General features: G+C 43.3%; 2 protein-coding genes across 2 annotated transcripts in view; both read left to right on the top strand.

Moving 5' to 3' along the window:
- tbc1d22a (TBC1 domain family, member 22a) overlaps positions 1-19,103 on the top strand; it is a 109,386-nt gene that overhangs the window by 26,816 nt on the left and 63,467 nt on the right. The window contains 1 exon segment of the mRNA XM_080757705.1: positions 10,434-10,504. Within this exon segment, the coding sequence (XP_080613831.1) occupies positions 10,434-10,504 (71 nt within the window).
- The window catches only part of irak3 (interleukin-1 receptor-associated kinase 3), a 297,236-nt gene that overhangs the window by 226,560 nt on the left and 51,573 nt on the right, over positions 1-19,103 (top strand). The window lies entirely within an intron of this gene.

The raw sequence follows: 19,103 nt of genomic DNA, 5'->3' as shown, positions 1-19,103 counted from the left end.
TTTTCCCATAAAGGAATGCCGCATTGGCAAATGTATTTTTGGGGTTCTACTGTTTTTGTGACAGTTATAGAAACTTTTCTGTTTCTGTTTTCTATTTTTTTTTATGTCATGGCTTTCTCTTTAATTTATTCCAGAACAGCCAGGGCCTGACTGTCTCATTCATAATGCATGACATAACACACACCCTGGAGAGACAAATATGTTTTCCGGGAAACAAGCTAACTCTGCAATGAAACGACATCTGCAATTTAGCCAGTATGTCTGCTAAATAGACGTCTGTCTGTCTGTCTGTCTGTCTGTCTGTCTGTCTGTCTGTCTGTCTGTCTGTCTGTCTGTCTTTTCTGCTGCTTAAATTGATCTTACGTGTCTTTATGAATAGATCATTTTTTTGCCATTGGGCATAAGCCTTGTCTGTCTTCTGTGTTTCATCTGTTTTTGTTTGTTCCTGAATGCCCTATTCCATAACTTGTATGACGGTGTTTTGCAAAAGTTACATATTTAATAGCCTCATATGCCATGCAGTGTTTTGTGAAAATATTTAAATGGCACCTGACAGAATGGTGTCTGGGGATAATTATAACGATAGTAAATAACCAAATAAGTATCAATAAACTTTTGTAATTACCATGGATCAATTGGAAGCTTTTATCCCATTTCTAACAATTGTCCAGTTTGGACATATAAGCTTTTTCTTTACCCATCGTCATTGAGATAGCAGGTTCCTACTGTTTATGCACTCCAGGAATTACATGCCGTAGCTGTCGGGCAGAAATTATCTTTATATTTTAACTTTATCCATTTGTATTTAGCATTTCTCTGTCAATTAAATTCAAAGGTTCTTGATTGGCATGGGCAACATTGGTTCACAAATTCACATTGAGATCGACTCAGTTCAGATCAGATCAATTCTATTTCCGATGTCCAATATAACATTTGTTTTTTAGAATGTTTGATCACACCCCACCCCTGGCAGTGACCATATGGCACCAAGCAAATGTTTGTCCTTTCCCTGTTGACGCACGCACGCACTCACACACACACACACACACACACACACACACACACACACACACACACACACACACACACACACACACACACACACTTTGCACTGATGTGTACACGGGTTCTTTTGCCGCAAACTTGTCCTGTAGTGTCTCCTGTGTTCAACCAGTGGGGGGGGACAGTATGGACACCTTTTTGGAGGTCAAAGTGTGCATTAACTAGCCTTGCATCCCCCAAACCCCCACCCCCGGTGCCCCCTCCTCACCCCCTACGTTGAGATTAATGCCAAGCAGGGGAAATATACCAGATATTTTAATTAAGCCAGAGCTCCGCAAGATCCATCGTCTCATTTACGCTGCCGGCAGCGCAAATGAGGGTTCAAAAGGTTTAGGGGACGAGAGACACCTTCGGCTCCCTCGTTTGGGGCTGTAATGAATGGACCCCGCACCTCCGGATTAAGGTTTCACCCCCAAAGCCTGGCGCAGTGTTAACCACCTTCAAACCTGTTGTGTTCTTGTGTCATTATTAGGGGACAATTCAAAACATTTCAGCCACAATCTTTCCAATGTCTTTCATCACAAGTGGCAGATCTGTAAGCTCACATCTTGTAAAGTAGTGAGCTTGTAGTCGTACGACCTGTAAAGTAGGGCTTGCCAGGTTCCCGCTGCTGTGCCGTTTTGACTGTCCAGTCTGTCTCATGGCTGTCCAGTCTGTCTCATTGGCTGTCCAGTCTGTCTCATGGCTGTTCAGTCTGTCTCATTGGCTGTCCAGTCTGTCTCATTGGCTGTCCAGCCTGTCTCATTGGCTGTCCAGTCTGTCTCATGACTGTTCAGTCTGTCTCATGGCTGTTCAGTCTGTCTCATGGCTGTCCAGTCTGTCTCATGGCTGTCCAGTCTGTCTCATGGCTGTTCAGTCTGTCTCATGGCTGTCCAGTCTGTCTCATGGCTGTCCAGTCTGTCTCATTGGCTGTCCAGTCTGTCTCATGGCTCTGTCCAGTCTGTCTCATGGCTGTCCAGTCTGTCTCATTGGCTGTCCAGTCTGTCTCATGGCTGTCCAGTCTGTCTCATGGCTGTCCAGTCTGTCTCATGGCTGTTCAGTCTGTCTCATTGGCTGTTCAGTCTGTCTCATGGCTGTCCAGTCTGTCTCATGGCTGTCCAGTCTGTCTCATTGGCTGTCCAGTCTGTCTCATGGATGTCCAGTCTGTCTCATGGCTGTTCAGTCTGTCTCATGGCTGTCCAGTCTGTCTCATGGCTGTCCAGTCTGTCTCATGGCTGTTCAGTCTGTCTCATTGGCTGTTCAGTCTGTCTCATGGCTGTCCAGTCTGTCTCATGGCTGTCCAGTCTGTCTCATGGCTGTCCAGTCTGTCTCATTGGCTGTTCAGTCTGTCTCATTGGCTGTCCAGTCTATCTCATGGCTGTCCAGTCTGTCTCATGGCTGTCCAGTCTGTCTCATGGCTGTCCAGTCTGTCTCATGGCTGTCCAGTCTGTCTCATGGCTGTCCAGTCTGTCTCATGGCTGTCCAGTCTGTCTCATGGCTGTTCAGTCTGTCTCATTGGCTGTCCAGTCTGTCTCATTGGCTGTCCAGTCTGTCTCATGGCTGTCCAGTCTGTCTCATGGCTGTCCAGTCTGTCTCATGGCTGTCCAGTCTGTCTCATGGCTGTCCAGTCTGTCTCATGGCTGTCCAGTCTGTCTCATTGGCTGTCCCGTGGATGTCTTTGCAAGCACTTCTACCTGGACTGCACAGCACACAGACAACGGACTCGTCCCTCCCTTAGTTTGATGTACAGGGGAGAGAAGTGAAGTCAAAGAACCTCTATAATTCCTCGTTTCACGGTGGTGTCCATCATATCCCTGAGAGAGTTGTTCCATCAAACGAGACTCGCTGTAGCCCAAGGGTTAATTGAACAATGAGATAGCACAGCGCTCTGCCTCCCGACCAAACCAACAGAGCCGCGCTGCGCACTAGATCACTCTATTGGATTTCTATGTAATTAAAGTCACCAGGGACACGGTAGGAGTGTGTGTGTGTGTGTGTGTGTGTGTGTGTGTGTGTGTGTGTCCGTCCGCGTGCGTTACATAGTAGCCATGGTGAATGAATTGCGGCTCCCATCAGCCCGAACATCCCTAATGCGTTTCACTCAATTTAGCCAATGGACTTAGCCCATTGCTGCTTAGCAAGGCCGGGCTATTTCCTATTCTGCTATCTGTCATGACCCTCTCCGTTGCATTTGCCTTGAGGAACAACCACAGGCAGAGTCATTTGGCAGTGCTAATCAATACCACTCACTCTCTGCACGGAGGACTTATCAACCGCCCACCCCCCGCCCGTCCTGTTGAATGCTGATTGCTGATTCTAAACTCGAAATAGGCTGAAACAGACAGCATGGCCATTGCACCTGGATAATGGATGCTCTGGCGTTTTGCGGGTATAGTGGTACCTGCTTCACAGGCACACACTGCTGAAAGCGTCCCAACTATACGTCTTGAAATCATGCAGGCGCTCGGTTGGCGAGGTCACACTCTACTCCATATTTCGCTTTTTGGAAACTTATATATATATTTTTGGATAAGGAAACCACATTGTGTGAAGTGCAGCTGTGTTCAGCAGTTTTGCAGTGCATTTGATTCAGCAAGTCAAGCGGTGCACTATTGTAGTTTTTGGGTTTTAAAGTAGGGAGATACCGCAAGTTTCTTTTGACAGGCCCAGCATGGCTTATACGGTTATTGTGGTGGGGGATTTGTGGTGCAATTTTATCTGATGAGAGTCTGTTCCACAGATAAATATTGTGGAAATATTTTCACAATTATTGTTGTTGTGTGAACTGTGTGTTTTGTGTACTCTGGTTTTTGTGTCGTTCACAGGGTGTAGGTCGGGGGTGCCAATCGGGTGCATTGGGAGCACCTGGCCAGTGTTCACAGTATGCCTTATAAAAGTCTGTTAGTTTAGTCTTTGAGCACTACTTCTCTCCCACGGCTTTCAACCTGTGGTCCCCGGGACCCCCGCAGGTCTTTGAGGCGGTTTTGGGGAATCCCCAGCTAAATGATTGATAGTTATATGAACCAAATTGACCCTTGCTGATTTGTAGCTCAGGTATTGTACACGTGCGTTTTTACACTCGGCATCAAGTGGGAATTGCTGTATGTATCCTTCTACAAAACGAGCATCTGATAGGTTTTAGGTTGTACATGTGAAGGAGGGCCATGTATACGCCAGGGGAGAAGGAAATCAACGTCCCCCCCCCCCCCATTAACCCCCATCATTCCTACACTTTATGTACACTCGCTGGGCTGCATGCACTCTCGCTGCGAGCCCACTTTGCTCCTCCACTCTGCTCCTCGCAAATTACACATTTGGACATAATCATTTCCGAGTCAAGCTGGAGTGACCAAGTGTGAGTGAGCAAGTGGCCCGAGATTTGGCAATACTTATGTTGCTATATATAGCTCAAATCTAAATGACACATGCTGCTTTCCCGGTTTGAATGAGTTATGCCTTTCCCATAGTCATCTAGCTATCGCAGCAGCTCCAGATAAAACTCTGCCATCTGCGTTATCAACCTTTTTTTCTATAATTTTTATCCCACGATTTTGTAACTCATTTTTCACCCCTGTGTCAATTATCTAATGTGACCCTGGGCTCTCTACACCCTCCGCCAACCTGGGGAGAGCAACGGACTTGAACTCATGCTTCCTTCATGCATGAGTGTCCAAGTCGCTCCTTTCACACCTGACAGGGGGGAGTTTCCCTGGTTGGATGTATCGCGTGGAAGGAACACGTTATTCCAACAAGTTCCTTTCCCCTTCATCAATCTTTTTTTATGGAAGTGGGGAAATAGCTGCAGGACCTGTCACAGACTGTACTGTCAATGACAGTGGTTCCCAAAGTGTGCTCCGGGGACCCCTAGTGGTCCTTGAGGGAGTTCCAGGGGGTCCCCAGCTAAATGATAATTAGGAACCAAATGGACCCTTATGGGTCTGTAACTCAGAGTGTACAAATGGAACCAAATGGACCCATTAGGGTCCATTTGGTTCCATTTGTACACTATGAGTTAAATTAACCTGATTATACAATATACACTGAGGTCCTAGACATAGAAATGCCATTAAACGGGGGGACTAGCCTAAATCGGGTCAAACCTGGGCGTCTTTGAAATGAAAATGGTTGATATAATCTCTGCTACAGCCGTACAATCTTCTCTTATGGGGCTCCGCTGGCATATCATTTCTAATGGGGGTCAACAGGCTAATGAGTGTCAAGTTGGGGGTCCTTGATATGAAACAGTTTGAGAACCACTTAGTGTACGAGACAGTTGTACAGCCATTGGCCGTTGAATCCCATTCGAGCTCTCCGAAAGCATATAGGGTGGGGTGCAGCCCCGCGTTGTTTTTGTCAGCAAATTTTGATTTTATAAATAGTCTCTTGAATAGTTTTCATTTAGTTTTAGTCACCTGGAAATGTCTTAGTGTTAGTCTAGTTTCAGTCGACTAAATATCATACGATTTTAGTCGACTAAATCTACAGTTGATTTAGTCGACTAAAATGTATTTTGGCGGGCCTTGATGCCGTCGTAATGACTGTTTTTACACTTGCTATTTTCAGCATGCAAACCAAATGTAAACTGACTTATACTGGATCTCTTGTCCACTACTCCCTTCCTAACATTTTAGTCCAGTTTTTATTTGTTTGACGAAATCGTCAGTATATTTAGTCTTAGTTTTAGTCGTCATAGCTTAGTTTCCATTTAGTTTTCGTCAGTGGAAAAACGTAGTCGCCGAGCATTTGTCGTCTTAGTTTTAGTCGACGAAAACAACACTGGTGCAGCCCCGCATCCCCACCCTATGTATGCATTTCTGAATCATGCAAGTGGACGTAATTCCGAAGCACCCCGGCAACGCTAAGCCGTATTTTCTCTTGTCTTTTATATAGACCTGAAGGGAGCTACTCAACGGCTGATTTAAACGTTTTATTTGCAGCCCTGTATTTTTACTTTATAAGCATTTCGCTCGTCTGACCTCCCTGTGGGGCGGGGTGCAACATGGGGCCGTCCGTTGATGCGCAGAGAGGAGAGAGAGAGAGAGAGAGAGAGAGAGAGAGGGTTGAAGGGGAAGAGAGAGACTGAGACAGAGAGGAGAGAGAGAGGGTTGAAGGGGAAGAGAGAGACTGAGACAGAGAGGAGAGAGAGAGGGTTGAAGGGGAAGAGAGACACAGACAGAGAGGAGAGAGAGAGGGTTGAAGGGGAAGAGAGAGAGACTCGCACACACGGCGGTGATTCTCATGGGTCCGGGCCCACCCCAGGGGTCCTTGAGTGGGTTCCAGGGGTCCCCAGTAAAACGAGGCTGCTTCTAAATCCGTAGTTCTCATACTTTTCCCCCCCTTTTGACAAGCATGTCACAAGCTTGTACATCTTCTATTTTTTTAATAGCTAATGCAAAAAAATCTAAAATTACACAGATGCGTTCCCGGTTTATAGCACCACAATCAGTTCAAACTACTTTAACCTTATATCATTTTTGTATATATTTTTAAAACTTTTTAACAACTCATATCTTGTATGTGGGGCTCTGGCACAATTATTTTTTCCAGATGGTGCTCCACTGCCAAATACATGATAATTTGGGGTTTCCTTGACATGAAAAGGTTTGAGAACAAAACAAAAACGAAGATGGATACAAAAAGGGTCAATTGATAGAAGCAGAGCACTAGTAGATCAACTTTAGAGGTATAGGGCTGTATTTTGCGTGTCTTAAGTACCAGGTCTTATTCCCTAACTTGAGTAAACTAAAGACCTGGAGGCGTGATCAATGCTCTTTGGCCACTCAGAATAGCCAAGACCTGGAGGCCACGGCCTCCAGGTCTTTAGTTTACTCAACTTGTTAGGTAATAAGACCTGGTACTTAAGACACGCAAAATACAGCCCCTTAACTCTAAAGAGAGTAGAAATCTACCCAATGGACCCGCATGGTCCAGTGCAATTATAACTAAGAATTTTCACTCAGAGTGGAGGTGCTTAACACAACACACCACACCACACTCGTGCGGCTGATTTCTCTGTGGACATATTGTACCTCCCTTCAAGTTAGACACCTCATCCCCTCAAACACACCTCGGCTGGCCTCTGCCGCACCAGAGCCATAAAAGAAGAGAGTCGCGACGCGCTTTGATCTCGCCGCAAAGCAGTGTGCTTATGGGCTATAGTTCCAAACATTGTAACTATCCCATTGAGAGATAGAATGAGCACTTCCGAGTTCCGCATTCCATTATTACAATGCTAGTCAGCGCTATTGTCGTCACTCATACTAGATTCACGCTGTGCTGCACGTTGAAAAGTTGTTAATTCTTTCCCCTGGGCTTTTTACTTGTCGCAATGTCCTGATAGTCTAGATGGAGTGGGGGGGTCCACGCACATAGGGTTAATTCTGTAATGCAGCCGTAATATTCTTCGTGCAAAACTAATACTTGGAATGGATTCAGAATCATGAACAAACTCTAGTTTGACACGTTGCATGCTACTTAAAGGGACACTTCACCCTTTTTGCAAAATGTTTTAGAAGCTTTAGATCACTTTCCTGGGGGTATTTATGTGTGTAATATGTGGTTTTAGATATTTTAGATTGTAGCACTGAGACTGTTGTCTCTGATGTCATGGACACTGGTCTCACTACCTTCCTGGACTACAATTCCCATAATTCTTTGGTGCACTGCTCCTCCTTGTGGATAGGGGGGAGAGCTGTCTTACTGAGACAACATGTAGTCCAGGAAGGAAGTGAGCCCAGTGTCCATGACATCAGAGACAACAGGCTCACTGCTACAATCTAAAATATCTAAAACCACATATTACACACATAAAGACCCCCAGGAAAGTGTTCTAAAGCTTCTAAACGTCATTAACATATATTTTTTTGCAAAAAGGGTGAAGTGTCCCTTTAAAGCATTCTGAAAATTGGAAAAATGTTGCCTTATATTAATATGATGTTAATGGTATGATCACATATATGTCAATAATTGGCATTAAGCTACTGAATTGGAAGATGTATCATACCAAAATATAAACTAGAGACGTGTAGGAATACATGTACAGTAGGTGGTACCAAAATCTGTCTCGGCCCCTGGACTATTTTACATGTCACAGATTACCAAGGAGGTCAGGCAGGACAACGACGAAGTTATGGTGTGTGTCTGGCGTTCTAAAGGTTATTGGAACAGCAAAATGGATGATTATGAACTGCACAGCTGTACCAATGTACAGTGTTGTAGTGCTACTTTTAGAAGTGGGAGAGCGCCCCCGTAACACACGTGTGCCCGTGTGCACAATCATTTGTGTGCACGTCGTGCACACAATTAAAACAGACACAATTATGAAAACATTGTGACGGAGCACCTTAACCAATATGAAAGCTTTACATTGCACGTGTTATGAAATGTGAATTACATCAATCAAGTACTATAGTCTTGCGTTGCCAGACTGTTGCCTCTCGCAATTTTCAAATGCTTCCGTCATACAGTCTTGGAGCAACGGAAGCTCTATCATGAGTAAATGATTAAGCGGACTGCGGAAGTGGAGGCTCCTCCCTACTTCTGCTTCGTCTTTATAGTTAGCTATCCTAATATAAATAGCACCTAAGCATATAAAGCTTGCTGAAGAGGTCATTTTGACCGTTTTTTAATTATTTTGAAGTTGATTATCTTTGAGCCCATGAAGCTTTCAGAAGGTTCCCCTTCCATGAGCATCATCATCCATCACCATTCTATCATCTCAGAAAATCTTGACATCTGAAAAAAATTCTAAATGTGAATTTAAGCACATGCAAATTTAGCTGATTTTTCTTCAGACCTTCTAGTGTTAGCAGAAATGGGAAAAAAAGTAACATATAATATATTTTCGTGAACGGAAATGCAGCTTCCTTACTCGGATTTTGGGAGGTGTAATTCCAGACTCTATAAAGCATTTGGAGATTGTGGAATATAGTTGTCTGGCTACGCAAGACTAATCAAGTACCAACCACGGTGCATCTGTCAATGTGTTTGTCACATCCATATTCCATCGCCTATAATATGAGTCAATTGAAGGAAGTTTACATATTTTTGCTGCTGCTATGCATGTTGTCCGAGTGAATATCATAGAAGAATGGAGATTTTTGTCTGAATACACGTTTTTTTTGCCAGAGCTAAAGTTACAGTAAGCTAAGTTAAAGCAGCTGGACCCTCTACTGATAAGACAGAATGTAGCATGTTTATTCTGCTGCTTTTATTTTCCATGATGGCAAGTAAACTGCTGCAGAATTAATTTATTGCTGATTGCTGAATGGGGTTTGACCAGAGCATATTTCATTTCACTAGGGCTATCAAACACTCACAAGATCGTCAGTCAGATGAGGGGATTAATCTTACAACTTTGTAAAAGCATTACCCTTAGCTTGGGTCATTCATTCTTCTCTCAACTTTTTTCATGAATAAAATCCAAGGACACAACGTTTAATTGCGCCTGACGGAGCTTTAGATCTCATCTCCAATAGTTTAGGAGAGATCCTATAGCCTGAAAGGCGAAGAGACAGTCAGCTGAGTCAGCCGTTTCTATTGGTTGTCCTTGGTTGTTAGGGCAGTGTCTCAACCAATCTGTGGACAGGCTTTGCCTCGCCTTGTCCGCTGCAGGTTGTGGTGAGAGTTTTGTGTCAATGAAAACAAACTAAATCAATTGACCAAAACCCAAGTCCTATTTTTAGAAGCGAGGGGACGCCGCTCCCCCTCCACTAGTACACCCCTGCCGATGCAGAACGGAATTGTATCTCAGTGGAACACTGCTCTCGATAGGCATTTCATTTAACGTATGGATGTCCTGTTGTCTGTCTGTTATGATGCAAAACTATGCAACACAAACACATTTATACAGTCATACGGACAATAGTCTATGCCCTCTGCCAACACATGCATCTATAGGGACTTCTAGATGTGAGATTAGTTGATTTGAACAGAAGTGAGAACAGCTGCAAAACATACATACCGTATGCCTACTGCTTTGAAAACCACTCACCACCACACATTTACTGCCTGAGTACATTTTTCCTTACCTTTCCTTAAATCTTTGAATATAATTATATTCTTTCACAGCAAACGTTTTTAACTCATGTCTTATCTTTGCTTCTGGGGGTCCCGACCCCGGAACAACATATTTTCAGAAGGGTGACTGCGGCCAAATACATATAATTTCTGGGGTCCTTGACATGACACGGTTTGAGAACCAACATAGAAACATTTAGAAGATAATGTAGAATCTGGTCTTGGGTCTAAATGGGTTATAATGATCATAATACTCTGTGATCGTTGCTCTGATCAACGCAATGTAGGACTGGATTTGAACATCTATTGTGTATAAAATTGTCAATTCATATTTTATTATTTATATTGTTTTTGTGTTTCTTGTCCTTTTGCAGATGAACTACGGAAACTGAGCTGGTCAGGCATCCCACGACAGGTTCGGCCAATCACATGGAAGCTTCTGTCGGTAAGTTGAAGAAGCGTGCATGCACAGATGTTCCGATGCCACATGATGTGGAGAATGAATGTATAGGACTGACTTGAAGTCAAGTCAGATTTTATTATAGCCCAATATCACAAATCATGTCCCGAAGTGTAAAATAAAAAAACAAGCAATAATAATAAGTGTGGCTCGGGTAAAGTGGCTGCTTGGGAACTGAAATGTTCCCTGTTTTGATCCCGGGCTCCCCCAGAAGAGTTAGTAGTACTAATACAAAATAATCCAAACCAATCCCTTTCCTTTCCCCTCCCGCAGCGTTTTTGCGAAAATGACAGATATTGACCCACAGGTGGAGCCTTTATCATAATATTTAAATATTAATGTGTGGCTCCACATCAGCTATCCAACGTCATTTAACTTTGCATTTGTTCAATATGTTGATAAGATGATAGGATTGTCTGAGGGAACATTTTTGAAACATCTGGTGTGTTTCGTGTGTGCTGCGGCTGCTGACCTTGTTAAACACTATGTAATTAAAGGATCATTCCATGCTTTCTTATCTTTCTTACCTTTCTTTGTAGTTGTTACGTCCCCACCAAAGAGGTCCAGGTGCATTTTTGTGCAAAAACTCCTTATTGGCTATTTTCCCTACCATGAGCCCTCAATGAATTGCATTGCATTGAATGGGGCTATGGGGTGTTATGCTAGTTCGCTTATTTCCAAAGAAAGAAGTAGTAAAGTGTGCCGCTTGGGATATTATTTACATTATGAAGAGAGAATATATACAAAGAAATTATAATTTTGAGCGATGGAAATAAGCTAATTAGCACAACACCCCATAGCCCCATTCAATTCCCATTCAGTTCAATGCAATTCATGTAGGGCTTATGGTAGGGGAAACGGCCAATAAGGAAGCTTTTGCACAAAATAACACCTGGGCCTCTTTGGTGGGGACGTAACAACTACGAAGAAAGGTAAGAAAGCCTTTTAGTATGGAATTCTCCTTTAATGTTCACTGCATTAACGTCAAGTTCCATATGTTGCCCACAATGCCCACGTAATGTTACAGTATAGGCTACCTACAGGCTTATATGGTTACAAAGATGCATAGTTGTAGCCTATGCTCCGTCGTGCGCTGTGCATCATTGATTATGTGTCCAAAATAACAGATCTGCAAGCTGTCATCACACCATGAAACGTCTGTCTGTTTTTTGGGTAGCCGACGCATGTTACGCATTGGAACAAGCCATGGGTTTGATTGATGTAAACCGTAAACTTACAGTATTGGATAATAGCCTAAGTTGTTACCTTTCGGACGGAGACACTACTTGGACATAACTCCGTTACTTCAGTGGAAACTAAATGGAGATATACCTACTTCAGAGACATTTAGGCCATTCACTCCTGTCCTGGAAATGGAACCATGGAAACGTTGAAACTGTAACAGCCAACGTGAGTAGTAGTACATTGTCCCTTTCCTCCTGAAACTCGCTGTGGTGACTGTGAACAGCGGGGGAATGTCGGTGGTTGAGCGTTCTCGTTACACAGCAGTGCGCAATTGTCATTGATTTGATATATTATAGATAGACACAAGGAGCCTAAATGAATGTTTGTATGAAAGTATTTAGCTATACTATTCTGATAAACATTCATTCTGTGCATTTTTTATTTCGGGTTGGGTGTGTAAATCATCACAGCTGTATTTCAGCCTTTAGAGCCTTGGGCTATGTCATATAAATAAATGATTACATTAATTAAACCCGGATAATCTTTTTTTTTAATTTTTTTACTGAGACTAGAGACTTGACTCGTGGCTAAAGACTCGAAACCCGACTCGTACTCGGCCCCAAAGACTCTAGACTCGACTCGGACTCAAGCTCTTAGACTCGTGGGCATCTCTGTCACACACACACACACACACACACACACACACACACACACACACACACACACACACACAGTCATGTTCTTTCTCCCAAATTCCGTCCTTGTATGATTTATGGCAACCAGTAAAGTCTGTTGTTGGTGTGCATCCTTTCCCTCCTTTATAGCAACTTCAATAGGGAGAAAATGAATTGCGAAGCAGACATAATTTATTCATGAAGAGCGCTGTGTTTACTCATTAAGCCATTGTTGCGGTTTACAGCTCATAGTCTGCTGAGAGAAGAGTGGCTTCTTGAACGCCACGACTTTCTTATTAATTACCACACACTAGCTAATGTGCAGCAGATAAAGCATCATTAAAGGAAGGTTTGTGCGTACAGTATATGCGTGTGTGTGGTGTTTGGTCTAGGTGAAGTGGTTTGATTAACTTACTGTATGATTCAGCACTTTTGTAGGTTCAGAATAGAGTGTCAGTGTTCCTCAGAGGTGTTTGAGGCCCGCAAGGCAGGCAAGCTGTGTATGCGTGCGTGAATGAGTATGTTGTGATGGTAACTTCCTTAGTGCACAAGTCTGTGTGAGCACAGAACTTTTCCAGCAGTGCAGACGTTTGTGGCCTCAGGGTACCGGTGTGAGTGATGGCTGCTGGACTATGGGGAGGAGACGGCAGAGAGAGGAGGGGAGGGGAGGGGGGTGTAATAAGAGCAAGGCGGAGAGACAGAGAGAGGGAAGTCGAGCAAGAAAGAAGTGAAGCTCACTTGTCCTCAAAAACACTAAACGGCAAAGTATTGTTAATGTGTGCAGCAAGGTTGCAGGCACAGCCCTTAACCACTTCTGCCCTATTTTGTACAGTGTCGCGCACAAGTAGTCATTGATATTATTCTATATATTTATTGAATCAATGCATTCAATCAATGGGATATTATTGTGATTACTTTTTTTTATATTATTGTCCATTTTCTGTGTAATTGTGATGTTATTGCTGGCTGTACTACAGATTGCGGCCAAACCTTGAAGCTTCAATCCGTCAAAGAAAGAAAGGCCAAGTTCACCATCTGTGAAATGTGGACCTGCTAATCAGTTGTCTGACAACTTGTGCAAAGTAACAAAGTGCATTTATTCAAGTACCGTACAATTTAGAGATAGTTTTACATTACTTGAACATTTCCTCTCAGATGTAGTGGAGTATAAAGGATCTCCATGAAGCTTGTCAACATACTGAAGCACTATAAATCTGAAACATTTATTTATTTATCGTTTGCTTTAAGCACAGAAAAAGTACAAAAACCATGGCACTCCATCTCTCTCCAACCAAGTGCGACGGAAAACAACATCAGCCTGTCACCTCTAGCTTAAAGAAACACAGGGAAAAGTGACGAATGGGGGTCTTAACATTTTGACAGCCAGCATAATAAAATGTCACTCACGCTGGAGGTTGATGCATCTTCAACATTTAATTCAGTTATTCTTTATTCATTCATTTTTTTGTCTGTTGCTTGTTCACGTTCACACATCCTCAACTAAATACAACTGTGTTAACGCCTCACGCAGATGTGGATCCACTTTTGCAGTGTTTTGCAGTACCCCCCCAGCTATGGGATAACGTTCCATAGCTGTGGGGTATATATATACGTACACGTAGCTGGCAGAAAATAATACTCATCACGATACAAACAATAGTTAGAAGAGAAAAAAAAAAAAGTCAGGTGAATATATATTTTCTACACTGGGGAAACACTTTTTTCCTGGTGTGTCTCCTTCTCCAGACTTGAATTTGGGCATTTTTTGGGGAAGTTTCAGCTTCAAACGGCAGAATCTTATAGTTTCTGAACCAAACAGAGCGTCGCATCCCTCCAGGCTATGGGACGGAAGTCCGCTCACGCATGATCACATGCAGTGTCGTTAGTAGTTTGTAATCAAAAGCACCTGTGTTTGGAGGACGACGCAGCAATGGGAATCAAAACTGGTTTTTGGCATCCGTTGTTACATACTGTGTGTACCCATATGATGACCACGGATGTGGTCTAAAAGTGTGAAACACCTTTAAGCACTTAAGCCCTCTATAATTAGTCATATTATGAGAAATGACTAAAGATTGTCTCTAAATCTGCCCCCCAGAATATAGGACTTGCAGGGTCAATGTGGTTAAGACCTTCCGTAGTATAGAGTGTACTGGGGATGGCGAGGGCTCTCGTCCTCCACTGAAGTTATCCAATCACACCTGCCTCAGATCCTTTTTCAACAGGGGGGAATAGGTGAGGAGGACCTGAAAATTACTCTCTCGCACACACACGCACACACACACGCACGCACACAGACTGACTGACTGACTCCCCCAAGCCAAACGCTGTATTCCATAAACCTGGCCGTCACCTAATAACCCATTCTGACCTGAGATCAGATTCATACGAGGTTTCCACTGGACACACACTGGTCTGATTAACCCATTCTGACCTGAGATCAGATTCTAAAAATGTCAGTCGTTCTTCGATTTTTCTAAAATAGCAGACCTATACAAGCTCGTAGCGCGCCACTCGGTGGCGCGCTACGAGCTTGTAGATCTGCTATTTTTCAATAGTTAAAGCATAACATGATGCTGACACCAAAATGGGTTCCCGTTCAGAATGGGATAAAGCTTCACTCCAGTATCGTCCCCCATGCCCTTGTGCTGCTCACCAGGCGTGCTGCAACATATTTGATGTTCATCCCTGCTGGGCTGGGCCAGCGTTGTCCACCTCCACCTCCCCTCCCCTCCCCTCCCCTCTTCCTCCACCCCCTCCTTCTCCTCCCCAACAACAAGAGGAAAAGGAGCTCCCCCCCCCCCCCCCCCCCCCCCGGGCAGTGCGGATGATGCGAGCTAAGTAGACAAATTACTCAACCCCGGCCCCCACAGTACTCGAGTCAAGGTACTCCAGGGCAAAGCTTTCTTTTTTCAAGCACAGGGAAAATAGAAATATGTATAGGGCTTAAGTGGTTAATTCTTAATGTATGTTTTTCCTTTCTCGAAATTTGGTCACAAGTACAATGCCGTTTTCCTTTTTGTGGAATAAAGTATATATACTGTATATATATGTGTGTGTGTGTGTGTGTGTGTGTGTGTTAGAGATGCTCTGATCAGGTTTTTAATAACGAGGACTATCAGAATATAGAGCTATTTAACACACTTTAATCCCATAAAGTTAAATGAAAAATATGTTTTTCACACTTTTAGACCATATCTGTGGTCATCATATGGGCATACCTAACAATGGATGCCAAAAAAAATTGTTTTTTTAATCATCAAAATAATCAAAAGTCCATACAAATATATTTTTTAAATTACTTCCTGAAAACGAAAACGTGCTGCGTGATGGCGTGTCGAAGCCCACATCAATACCAAAGCCAATAAAAAATAAGCTCACCAGTTTGATTCCCATGCTTCATTGTCCTCCTCCACAGCTGGTTTTCATTAAAGAACTACTCCGTTTTTAATCTCATTCAAGATGACATCCAGACAGTGTATTACTCGTTTAAAACTTAATCATCACGCTAAAATATGTATATAGGTTGTGTATACGTAGGTTAGAAATAATCCCCTGGCTTTGCCCCACGTCTCTCTGTCACTTTGTTTACAAAGGAAACTGCACGTGCAGGAAGTCACAGACTTTGAGACCCCATAGCCTGGAGGAATGCGACACCGATTAGTTCAGAAACTTCAGAGCCAGCTTTTCAAACTGAAACGTCAAAATAAAATGCCCACCATTTCCGTTTCCCTACACCTTTAAAATCACTCATCTTTAAGTGTAGTACTTCCTTAACTGCCCACCACTGCTGCTGCGTTAACCCATTCTGACCGGGAACCCATTCTGGTGTCGGCATCATGTTATGCTTTAGCTATTGAAAAATAGCAGACCTACAAGCTCATAGCGCGCCACCGAGTGCCTGGAATGGTATCTGGAGGACAACTGGGGACTGCTGTGGTTCCCCAGGCAGGCTCTCTCTCACCATTTAGCTACGCAGCCAGTGGTCAGCGGTGCTGACTGCGCACCACTGTCTGCCTCATTAGTAGATATGGCATAATATAAGTTAATAATATAAGTTAACCACATGAGTCATGAACCCTATAGCATCCATATTCTGGCCAAGTAAAAAAAAAAGTTCCGGTGAAGACATTTGGTGTTGAGTGTAAAAAGGAGTATGCCATCGATAGACCCCTGGGCCTGGGGTACTCTAGTCAGTTAACCCATTCTGAACGGGAACCCATTTTGGTGTTGGCATCATGTTATGCTTTACCTATTGAAAAATAGCAGATCTACAAGCTCATAGCGCGCCACCGAGTGGCGCGCTACGAGCTTGTAGGTCTGCTATTTTTGAAAAATCGAAGAACGACTGACATTTTTAGAATCTGATCTCAGGTCAGAATGGGTTCATCAGACCAGTGTGTGTCCAGTGGAAACCTCGTATGAATCTGATCTCAGGTCAGAATGGGTTAAGTAAGTATATTTAGGTCGAAAAATGGGTGAGGGCCTGGAGGGTCAGAGAGAAGTTATTACCGGTACCTTCATTGAAAAACGCACGCACCCGAGCACACACACACACACACACACGTTCCAATCCCCACCCTCCACGGAAACAATAATTTTGTCGGAGCGTAACGCCATTCGTATTTCATTTATTTTAACCCATTCTGACCTGAGATCAGATTCATACGAGGTTTCCACTGGACACACACTGGTCTTGATTAACCCATTCTGACCCGAGATCAGATTCTAAAAATGTCAGTCGTTCTTCGATTTTTCAAAAATAGCAGACCTTCAAGCTCGTAGCGCGCCACTCGGTGGCGCGCTATGAGCTTGTAGATCTGCTATTTTTCAATAGCTAAAGCATAACATGATGCTAAACACCAAAATGGGTTCCCGGTCAGAATGGGTTAAAGAGCACACCGCTTCCGAGCCTGAAGGGGGAAAAAGGGGGGGGGGGGGTGGGGGGAGGCTGGAAAAATAAAGAAATGGAAGTATTTTCCTTTCCCCTCTGTGAATGAGCATGTGCCCGTGGCACTATGTACATTCACTAATGGAGTGTGGCGGTTAAATGTTCACTTGTGAGGGAGAGAGGAGAAAACTAACTGGCTGTGGAGTATTGATGGGTCTAGCAGTGGATCCCAACCTTTTGGATGTCGAGTACCACCACATTGATAAGGCTATACGTCAGACCGCTGACCCGTATTTGATTACATTTATTTTCAGGGATCCCCACGTGATAAGATTTAGTTATGACCAAGGTTTTCTATTTTTCTTCTATTCCTTTTGGCTGACCAACTTGACCAGTTTGTTGTTTTTGGACTACTTAACTAAAATATTAACCAAAATGATATATTACCCATGATTTATTTTTCTCTGCTTGCCATAGAGTAGACATTTTCAGCCTGGATTTTAGATTTTATTGAATAATAATCTAATGAAATCAGTGCCAACCACTGCTTTGCACTGTATCCATGTATTTTGATGGAGTGAAACGAGGAGAGAAAACGAAAAAACAACAAACAAACAAGTTTCACATGGTGGGTTTTCTGGGAGACCAGGGGCATGTTGGCACTGCCAGACTTGGGATCAGTGATGGATGAGGATGCCAAGAGGTAATGGAAGAAAAGTTAATAGAAGGAATGTGATTCCTGTGCTACACTCATTGTCTGACTCCCAAGTGCGTGTGCTGTGTGTGTGTGTGTGTGTACAATTGTACACCAGCATGCATTGGCCATTTTGTGCCTGAGCTGAAATTCATGCACACGTGTGTCTCCGTCTGTGTGCAATATAACAGTATGTGCGTACGTGTGTGTGCACTCGGAACATGACATCGAATGGGTTTTCGACCACCATTCTTACAGTATCGAGCAGCATTGATCAAAGCTGGGTTGAGCTCCCGGGAAGGTGTCGAGTGGAAGCATAACGCAGTGGGAGCTTGTTGAAATCCCAGGGAGGGGAAGAGTCGAAAGAGAATGCAGGAGGAGCACATATTCAGTCGGATAGATTATGACAGGATTGGCATGGGGAACAGTATGGGGGAATTACAAAAATACAATTCCTGGCTCTTCAAATGTGACCCAGCCTATAGCAGAGGGGGCTCTTTCCCTGTTGGTGCAGGGCAGATTTTTTTTAATTTATTGTCAAATGCTTTTTTTACTGTGTGTACATGTCAGTACGAAAGTCGACATGCAACTATTACAATTTACAATTTACAATTTAGGCATTTAGCAGACGCTCTTAATCCAGAGCGACTTACATTAAGCAAGAACAAAAAGCATGGGGAATACATCACATACAAACATTTATCATGAAACATGCGTAAGCTAAGAAAGTAACAGTGGAATATCTATAATGAAACTATACATATAAGCTATACATCTATACTACTATGATATACATTATGTACTATGACGTGCTATGACTACATACAATGCACTTATGCTGTTTACATAACATGCTATAAGTCTGTATCAAATGCTATCTAAGCATTTGATACAGACTTATAACTATATAACTATATATATATATAACTATGACAATAATGCACAAATAGCAACTTAAGTTGATCCTCTCTAAGTTTGTATTCATCGTATTCGGGAGACGTGTGGGGCGGAGACAGATAGTTGGAATGCTGAGACGGAAACGTTTAGAAGAGATGGATACTTTCTTGCAGTGCTACAGTTCAGCATTTAACCCATTCTGACCTGAGATCAGATTCACACGAGGTTTCCACTAGGACACAC

This window comes from Protomyctophum bolini (assembly GCF_963924005.1).
Source record: "Protomyctophum bolini genome assembly, chromosome: 23".
Lineage (NCBI taxonomy): Eukaryota > Metazoa > Chordata > Actinopteri > Myctophiformes > Myctophidae > Protomyctophum > Protomyctophum bolini.
The sequence above is the reverse complement of the archived record's forward strand: the minus strand, read 5'-3'. Positions and strand labels throughout refer to the sequence as shown.